At 40.7% G+C, this 10,514-nt stretch overlaps 1 protein-coding gene across 5 annotated transcripts in view; it reads right to left on the reverse strand.

Annotated features, from left to right (window-relative positions):
* The window catches only part of TRPS1 (transcriptional repressor GATA binding 1), a 173,550-nt gene that overhangs the window by 69,513 nt on the left and 93,523 nt on the right, over nt 1–10,514 (reverse strand). For 3 of the 5 annotated variants that reach the window (XM_010709244.3, XM_010709243.3, XM_010709246.3), the window contains one exon: nt 61–120. The exons of the other annotated variants lie outside the window; for them this stretch is intronic. In XM_010709244.3, coding sequence (XP_010707546.1) covers nt 61–120 — 60 coding nt within the window. The remainder of the gene's footprint in view (nt 1–60; nt 121–10,514) is intronic. 5 annotated transcript variants of the gene reach the window in all.

Raw genomic sequence — 10,514 nt, forward strand, 5'->3', positions numbered from 1 at the left:
TTTTAGCTAGACTGGACAGTCTCAAGTAGTATAACCTCTTTATTTCAGGAATAGACTTACCCTTGCATATTTGGACTCATTTGTACTGGACACAGTCTCTCGCTGATCACTGATAGCAGCCTGGAGGAAGAAAGTAGTATGCACTTGGATTTGCAATGGAATTCAGCTCTCACCGATTCCCTCAAAGTCTGACTGCCTTATGCCTGAGAATAGAACATAATCCAAAATCCAGCACTTTATCTAGGTGCCCCTGAGCTGTTTTGAAAACTTGGACTTGATCCCAGTCTGTCTCACCCTACTCTGATTTTCAGAGAAACAAACTGTATCACAGTCATTTCTACACCCAAAACTTTCTTGCTTGCTCCTTGGACAACCCCCTCCTCCCGTGCTTATCTCAACAGCAGCCATTTTCTGTTCCTTTTGTAAATTTGCACCTCATTTGAGTATGACCTAGAACTGTGCAAAATTGAACAGAGAGAAAATCTTATCTTAAAATGTAGAGACAAGAGAATGCTTGTGTTTCTTTAGCTATTTTTTTTCAACCACCCATTTTTTCATTGAACTGCAATGCTAGAATGTCAGTGCTACTGATAGACTGACATTCCTGCAAAAAACAAGGAATAGCCACATTGCTTTCCTGCCTGCTTTTTTGGAAGTACAGCATGGCATTCACAAATTGTCAGCCCCTGTTCTCTTGAGGTAGAAACCTGTGGCACATTCATTTAAACAGCAGATCTCTGTTCCTTAAACCACAGTGTTAGAGCTGTATGTATTTACCGTGTGTGAGATGAAGTTGTTACCAATCCCCACTGCCCCCCAAGTCAACTAATGTCATTATCTATCAATATGTAACATAATTTCAAAACCAAAGCTCCAGCTCTAACATCACCCCGAAAGATTATTTTATTACAGCACTTATCATTACGTGATCTTAAAAGTTAAGTCTCCCACGAGGGAACATTCCTTAATATTAGCCAAACCATGAGACTAACAAAAACTTTCTATAGTTTTAACATATGGATTACATTTGAACTGACAGTAAGTTTTCCTCTGGACTGATACCCTGTCGCCTCCGTACATGGTTGTGCTTATGGGGCTCTTTTTAAGCGCCGCTGCCCTGAAATAAACTCCTACTTACTCCTCCAGCATTTCACACCAGCCAATTTAAATATTTTAATAATGAGTAAAAAGTTTAAAATGAAGATAAAATATTCTGTCAAGCCACAGACAGTGCTGACAGTTCAAAAAGAAAATGCTTTCTTTGCAGCATCCATCAGCACATCTGGCTGTAGGCTGCACTGTATCTCTGGATTGCTCAGGACTCCCGGTCTCCACCTCCTCCCTCTCTAAACCAAACTTCTCATCAGATGTGCAAATCAAAGAACCACCAAGACAGAAACAGACAGAGGCCAACACCACACTGTGTGACCGGATGTCCTGCTGGAGGTCGGAGAGCTGTGGCCTTGGCCAGAGAGGTCCAGGGTGGGCCTGGTGGTTCTGGTGGTTGTGGTGGTCACCACAGCTGTGCTGGAACGTTTCTGGTGAGCCCCACAGAGCTTCTCAGCCCCAGAAGCATCACCACAACATTCCAGAAAAGATGTCTTCCTTGAAGAGCCATCTCCACGAAGTAATAAGAGTCAGGTCAGCACCCAAGCGTACCCACAACCTACAATACTTGCTGGCATTAGCCAGGAGGGCATTTCTCAATGCAAACTCTGCCAGCTCTGAAGAAAATGGGGAGCACTATGGGCTAATGCTAAAGCTCTGAATGTTCTCTTGTCTAAGTTTTTTTATGCAAAGTTAAGAAGTAAGCTAACGGATTCTCCCAGCATCCACCATGTTCTGGCACAAGGAAATGTTTCAGATTTCATGGTTATTTGGGTTTTCGAGTGCCAATCACTGTTTCTGTTTTTATTTATTTAATAGCTATCTGAAAATGAGAAACTTAGCAACATATTGTGTAGCTGATTTGGCTGATAATGCCTTTTTTTTTAAGCTCATTTCCTGCTTAAGGAGAGCATGGTAACAGAACTGGATATTTTTATTCCTTTCAGACAAAGCACTGCACTAAACCAAAGCAAGAAAAAAATGCTGAAAAGAAAAAAAATAAACTACTGCAAACTGGTGAACAGATTAAATCCATTTTCATGTATCCCCCTTTTTTGGATATTTTATTATTAACTAAACTAAATTCAGCTGTGCATAAAAATTAGAAAATGTTATTCAAAAGCAGAAGCTAACTAAAATGAGCTGATATAATTCTTCTTTTTTTTATTTAGTTGTGAGAGACTGGCCAAGGAAAAAGAAAATATATAGAATTGTATCTAAAGAGAAATCTAACTAGTAAAAATAGTTTTTAACATAAAAAGCAAATCAACAAGACAGAAAAGGCCCTAATTGCTTCTCAGCACTGATACCGTTTTCTTCAGTAAAAATTGCCATGTCTTATAGCTGAATTCTATAAACTTTTTCTGTGCTGATAGAGAAGGGTGCACTTTGCATTCCTTTCTCAATATGGTAAAGCTGTAACTTATACCTCTGACTTATCATAGCATTGGGAAACACATGTTTTCCCCTTATTTGGTAGCACAGAGCATCTGGAAAGGAAAAGGGACATACTTCACAGTACCAACTGTGAAAAACTATCACAATAGATCTGCATAAAAAAACTGGCACGCTACCTAGTTTGAGCAGGATATAAAAGCAAAGCTGCTGATGTGCCCACCGCTGCAGAATAGCTCAGGGTTCAACTACCCATCTTGCTGCTGGCTTCCAAGTGAGCCAGCATCCTGTTTTCCAGTTCTTAGAGCAGCCTATAACATACGTCAAAATAAATGACCAATTTACATGGGTAGCTATTTTATGACCAAAGGTGGAAGGAGGAGGAAGGCTGTTATCACTGGGAAGATGAAGGTCACAGAGCTGTGGCGCACTCTTATTCGCAATGCATCCCATAAAGTATGAAGATAAGGCAGAAGAGGGAAAGGCTATGCTGTTTCTTCCCATTATAGAGGGCAGAGTTGTTAGGGTAGCTCCGTAGCTGAATTCAGGATGCCCATAGCTGCTAAAAATACGGGAGTGAGGTAGACTTTAGGAACTTTGGTACCAAATCCAGTACCCTAAAAATCAGGGTAGATAAACACCATCGTCCCCAGATCAGTGACCTTAAAGCTCTGCAACAGAACCAGCAATATTCAGCTCTGAACAAGTGCTGGAAGCTCTGAGGTTTGGCCACTCTGAGCAGCTCTGTACCAGTCTTCCAGTCCCGAAGTTCCTAAGCTGTCTGCCCTAACCTTGTGCTGCTGCAGAATCTGCCTTCCTCCTGAATACCAGGTCTTATGTTTCCAAAATTTTATTTTTATTTCTAAAGTGCAGAACAAGAGGTTGACTTTTAGTGGGAAGAGCAACCATTTTGTAAGAAAACTTCTAACACAAGAAGTGAAATGACAAAGACTTATCTCCCTTTCCTCCAAAATGCCTCAGCCACACTTCCTGGAGATCCCTGATTGCTGCACCATAGGCCAGGGCTTCTCCATATGGGATGTGCAAACCACAGGAACTGGTAAACAATTCTGTTCAAGCTGCTGAGTGCTTCCTCCTGTACATGCAAGCAGCTGGGAGGTGGGGTGCTGCTGCAGCTGATGATGGCTTTTAACACTGTCTCATCTGGAAAGGCCTGGTCAGAGCAAGGTCAGGAATGAAATGTGTCTCAGGGTCCAGTTCTCACCTTTGCAGTGAGATGATCCTCCCTTCTGACTGGCATTTTTTAAATCTTCTTAGTATCCTACATTTTATTTGTGTCCAATAGCAGCTCTGGTCTCACAGACATCGAGAAAAACAAAACAAAACAAAACTAAAAGCAAATTGAATTAAGCTGAGTTATCTAAGGAGTAGATAACAAATATCTATATGAAGGCTGTCAGAGAGGTGACATTATCACCCCTTGTGGACAGCCTGCAGATGAGCACACAGCCTTTGAAAAACAGTCTGGTGTGGTGCTACCACTAAAACTGCAACAGCCACACACCGGAGGCCAGAGGTGGGCAGTGGGAGCACACATGTCAGGACGAGTGGAGGTGCACAACTTCCACACACAACCTTACATTTTGGCAAAAGATGTGTGGCAAGCTACAGTTATAAAATCTGATCAAAAAGTGAAATTCAGTTAGTTCTTGTTCCCTTGAAAAGCAACACAAAACTTTGCAGACACCTAGTTTCTCCGAGCAACTGTAGGAAAAAAAAAGGTGGTTTTAGTGCCCTTTTCTGAATGGAAAAATGTAACAGAGGGCTAAGTGATATTTCCAAGGACACAAGTCCAACCCGTGACAGACTCCACAGGGGAAATTCCTCATGAAGTCATTCAGCAGAAAGTTAAGTTCACTGCTCCCCCTTCCTCCCCACACTCCACAAAGTTGGGATACTCCGCATCTAGAAGTGCAACTGCAGAGGGATGCGGTTTTTTCTCTCTCTCGCAATACATACATCCATACGCACATCATTTCCCATAATGTATCAATTAAGTCAGTCTCATTTCTTCAGATCTTTACTTGCTGAAAGATCATTTTAAGAACAGAAAAGCGAAGCCAAACAAAAATTTCTTTCTGGGTGCTTTTGAAGAAAACAACTACATGAGTGGTTATCTGGCACAGGCGAGACAGGAGATGACAACCAAGGGAGAAGATTCAAGAATCTCTGAGGATGAGGCAATTCCTACTGTTTTGAACTGCGCCTATGAGCCCAGAGTTGGACAGCAAACGTTCTCTGGGAGGAGCTGCAAAAGAACATGCTGCACAGCTATACAGCAGATGATGGTATCGCTGTCCTACTGTTTCTGGTGAACTTTACCACATGAAGCAGCTATAAAGCATTTACAATGTCAAAGGAGCCATGATCCTGGAGAACTCCTGGGGGACATGATGGAAAGAAATATCCCCTCAACACAGAGAAGCATCACCACAGCGTTAATGGCTTTGGTTGTGCAATTCAGTCTGCTCTGAAGCTCGTTTATGCTCCCTCTGTAACTGAAACCAGGTTTACATCTACACACCTAAACCACTGGGAATTCCTATAATCTGCTCACTTTGATATCTGAACTGGCTATCTTTAAAAAGATATGTTCCAGTGCAATCAGACTGTAGCAGCTTGATTCAGGATTTACTATATGGAAATCCTGGAACCATCAAACCAACCTAAGTGATCACAGCAGTTCCTTCTGGGTTCAGATGCACAGAAACCATTTCCCTATCCTTAAGATGTTAAAGTAGCAACTGTAAAAAACAGTTCTAAACTGCTATAAAATGGGATAACTCTTTTAATGCTTGTTAGTATTTTTTTTTGCAATTTCATTTACATATCACCATTCATCAGCATCATTCAGGCGTTCAAAAAAATAAAAAAAGAGACAAAAGAAAAAAAATCCCACATGAAAAGGCATTTTCATTATGAAAAACAATCAAGTCAAACAAAAAAATCAACCACAGCAAGGCATGTCCATATACTGAAATATACCCCTTCAAAGAAACAAATTACTGATTACAAACATCACAATAATGGCACAAACACTATGAAGAAAAAGCCTTTCTTTTATTCTTTGTCATGAAACATAATGAATACTGAGATGATGGGAAAAGAAGGCTTAGTGATTCACTGTCAAATGCCATCACTGGAAAGGCTGCTTCTTGCATAAGAGTTTTGAAGGGTTGGTTTTATTATGGATAGTACACGATGGTATCTTTGTCCTTTTCTGGGCAGGCTGATGCTATCCACATGGCACAGCACTCACAGAAATGTCTCACTCCCCCACAAACTGAAATTTATGTCAGTTGGATGTCATTAATAACGCTCTCAAACCAGATACGAGCAGTCAAAGTAAAAATGACAGATATAAGCAGGATTTTTTTCTCGGGGAAGATAGAGGGGTAACTGTTCTACACCTACACTTTGATTTAGGCAGCACATAAGAAAACATTTTCAGACAGATTTGAATGTTTTTATGCACATACAGCAGAGGTTTATTTTAAGAAAAGTACCATAGGAATGCAGTAAGTAGAGTAATATGACCTGCTTGTTAGGATAAAATAAGTTTTGCGCTCAAAGATCCCCGATAATCTCGTTATCATTTTTCCCAGAACAGACGAATCACAGATTCCAGGACCCAGCACCTTTCACCACAGTGAGCAGTTATCCCTACAGCATGAGCCGCACATCACAAGCAATGCCCATTCACAGAAACAAAACAAACATCCTGATCACCGAGAGCCGCCTCGTTTGATCTCGATTCCACTTGAAAGCGACGCGAGGTCAGGCAGGGGCAAGAGCTGGAGAGAAAGATCGCCGTGCGATGCCGAGACGCCCAGCAGGGTACAGCCTTAGGGGTGCACCGAGCTTCTCTGCCTGTTTCCTGATCCCGCATCAGCAAAATCAGCCAGCATGCTACCAGGGGCCGCTTGTCTGCTGGATGTCTTGCTCCTGGTTTGAGTCACAGAAGTTTTCCACCACCTGTGACCATTAAAGATTCCCTCACGCTTTTGTCAGGGGAGTGTTAGCCCTCCTGACCTGAGCAGGTAATTGTTTTTTTGCCTGTTTAATTTCCACCTGGAGTTTTGGTTTCCTTGCTTTCTGTTCCCCTAAAGGGTGCTGTATGTCACAATTTATGGAAGCAATCCCTAAAAGTGAACAAAAGATCCTTTGGGACTGGACTGTAACAAATACCACTTAATTAGCAAAGAATAAAAAATAAGGGTATCAAAATCATTTGAGGGGAGTACATGTTTTAAAATCCGTTTCTTGTTTCTTCCTGGGGTTTATAAACCCAGTCCTGAATTTACAGTGAGGTGAAGGAAGCACCCTGCAACATGCCAGGAGACCAACAAGGGAGGCATGCCAAATCTCCTCTCCCATGCAACAATTCAGCATCACTGCAGCTTCACTGCCTTCAGAAGCTTTACATTTATTTTACTGAGAGTAGGACAGAGAAACATTCATGTCTCCTCATTCTCGGTCACCAGACTGACTGTCTCCCTTTTCTTAAGCCAAAGGACAAAGAAAACACTTCCTAGCAAAATGATAGCACATTCAGTGACAGCACCTCTGGAACTGTGTGAAAGTAAACTCAGCAGTATGCTGAATATATATTTAGTTTTTACTGTGAATCTGGAATTCAAATCAGTACAAGGTGAATTTCACTTCATTTTTATGTCCAGAGGTGTTACTCTACTTTAAAACTCTGCATAACATCTGAGCAATTTCTAACAATTTGCTTGTGCTATTCTCCAAAAAATAAGGAAACAGAGCAGGTACATATTAATTGTTTTGCTGTATGGCTCCTAAAGGAGGGAAGAAACTTGAGCCAAAATATCAAAGAAGCTGAACTCATTTCCATTTGTAAAGAACTGCTTTACTGTCTGTCTGCAAATAAATCTCCTTAGTAAATAGCTCCAAGGTTGAACCAGAGAATACTGTATGGATCAAAGAATTCATGTCTTCCTGTGTAAAGTGAACAGGCCACAAGCTCACTTGTTTGTCTAAAACAATTAGGGCTGGTATGAAAAGGAGGGGGCAGGGACAAATAAGCCGCAGCTGATTTTACTTTGCAAAATATTTGGAGGGGGGGGAAATTAATAACTGGTCAGGCCCCCATACAGCCTAATCTTTGTCAATTGGTGCCAAATTATGCAAGGTGCTGCCAATTCTGGTTGTCTAACAAATCAGTACCAGTGTACGTTACTTTAAGACTGAAGCCTGATTGATTCTGGTCATTATTTGGGCTGATCTCATTTACACACATGGAACCAATATGTAGTCCAGATGTTCATTTGCAGTGAACCACTGAGTGAAACTACTCATCTACACGCAACTTTAATCCTGCCGTACAGCACCACAGCTCCATCGCTTCTCCTCACTGATACAAAGGTTCATATGAACAAAATCTATAAAACATTCTGCTGGTATTTCTGTCAGCTGAATGACTTTTACAGTACTATATAAAGTTGACAGATAAAGCACGGCAGTCCTAATTCGAATCAAGACTTTTCTTTGGGGACTTTAACCACTGAGCAATCAAACAGATTGAGCGGTAATGTTTATTACAAAGCATAAATCATTTTCCTGTAACTACTACAGGTCTTGCCTGAGGGCAAAACTTTTGGGTAGCCCATGAATCCTAATATACTAGATAAGTTACTAAATCGTATTGTCATACTGTCATTTGCTTATCAGAAGCAAATTCATAAAGCTCTTCACATGCAATTCTGACAATCATTTTCTCATTTCACAGGTAACTTTTAAGAGGAATTTCCCCTTTACAAGTAAAGTGAGCGTCATTGTCACTTTAAAGTTGTTTATGCTTTCTAGGCCAACATATGTTGCTTTAACTACCTAACCCAGAATTCTTTTTTTTTTCCTATTAAAAAAAAAAAAGTACTTTCCTCATGATGATGATTCCACACTTCAAGATCCATCTGTTTCCTCTGGCTCCTCTGCCATTTTGGCCTCAGTGGAGTCCTTTTAATTGCATTTAGCCTTATCCTGGATTGTATGAGCCTATTCCCAAGGATGTCTGGTTTTCATCAGGTAATGACCATTAATTCTGGCTGCATTTCCTTCTAAATCTTGTTGAATGGCATAAGAAACAGAAGCTCTATGTCTTTTCTTGTATGCCCTATTGTTTCAGAAATGATCATTTTCTCTGGGCTTGGACTGAACACTGGCTGATCCAGAGATGACCCTCATAATATAGAAGTCTCCTCTCTACCTCCATATTTTGTTCTTTTTTCACTCTTGTTCTTGCCTCTGTTCTCCCTATACACATTTCATTCACACAACTCCAGACCATACCAGAGTATCTACATCTGCATCTGTAGCTTTTGCATTACTTAAACACTAAAGGTCTCTCAGACTTGGGAAAGTGCAGCTTATGGTACTGCCCCAGGTCCTCCTCGGGGCCTTACAAAGCCAGCCTCAAAAGACTCTGTAACCTAAGCAAAATTTATGGGTTTCCAGTTCTGTAGCCAGAGCTAATGTCTTATTATGGCAAGTTTTATTTTTATGTGATCTGGTAACAGTTAATAGAGGAAACATAATAGCAGCACGCATCTCAGTAAATGCAATCTCCCTGTCTATAACTCACATGTGTGTGTTAGCATGTACGCACATATGTTGAAGGACTAACATTATGTTCTGATGTAACCAAAATGATTTTAATGTCTTAAATACTATGATTCCTTTGGTTAAATAACATTATAATTATGAGAGAGGAAAAATGAAATCCTAAAATTGATGATCTAAGCTTAAAAAAAGTTAATTTTGGAGTCCTATTCAGTGCTTCATCTGCAGCTGATTTGCAGAAAGACTAAACATAATCTCTAATTTTCATCACATAAAGAGCAACAGTAATTTACTTTATATTGTAGTTGCAGATTTCCAAAGATTAAAATCTTTGGAAAGTACAGGCTGCAATATTTTGGTCTACACCTACACAGAAAAGTAAAACAGGTGAACTGCATTCATTTGGCAGAGTTTCCAGTATCAGTGTAGTGCATTACTCTGTCACCCAACCTTCAGTCCCCTGGCTTCTCATTTGCTCAAGCCGTGCTCTTCCAACTCCACTTTCTTGGGGCGAAAGTGGGAACTGGTTGACAGTGAGCACACAGTGCAGGCAGCACTGGGCCAAAGTTTGTCTCCCTCCCCATGCTCCCGTTGTTTTCTGCCTTCCCCTAATTGCTGCTGTGTGGTTCAGAAACCTCTCTCTACACTCCACCGCAGCAATAACTTCTTCTGCGTGTTCCTGATTTTGATGAGCACTCAGTATCTCCCAATGACACTATGGTACTGTCAAGGCAGTTTCAGTCGTTCACTTTGAACTAATCTTGAGTGATCACTACATGCTGAGAACCCAAAACAACATCTTCACTTTTTCCAACAAGTATAACAAACAATTCTGAATTTTATAACTATTTTCCCCTGCAATTTGCACTGTTCCTGTCACTGACAAAATACAGCACAGTATCTCTGAGATCTAAGTTCCTGCATCAGCAGTGTGTGATTAGCCCAAGCCAGTGTATTACTAAACACACCAGCTTCTATTATTTTTATTGTTCTGAGGCAGACAATAAACATCTACGTCTATTTTTAATAAAGAACAGAAGATATGCAAAAACAGATGTCCTCTCAGACAGACTGTTTGAGCAAAAGGAATGAAGATTTATATCTAAGCACGTCTTGTCCTCTCCTCCCTTTTTTTCCACTTCGATGCTTTAATGCAGCTCTGCAGGTTCTTATTTTCACATGCAAGGCTAAAGAGTTAAGCAAATACAATTTCGTAAGGTCCCTCTCAAAGGGCCCACCCATTACAGGGAGTGAAAGAGTCTTACTGCAAGAGAGGGAACCATCTTCCAAAAACCTGCCCAGGATTCCATCACTGTACAGATAAATGACTCCACTGAACAAATCCTTGATTTGACAGTGGTTTTTTTTGTTTGTTTGTTTGTTTTTGTTTTTTTTTGGCCATGCCTATC

Source organism: Meleagris gallopavo, chromosome 3 (assembly GCF_000146605.3).
Source record: "Meleagris gallopavo isolate NT-WF06-2002-E0010 breed Aviagen turkey brand Nicholas breeding stock chromosome 3, Turkey_5.1, whole genome shotgun sequence".
NCBI classification, from domain to species: domain Eukaryota; kingdom Metazoa; phylum Chordata; class Aves; order Galliformes; family Phasianidae; genus Meleagris; species Meleagris gallopavo.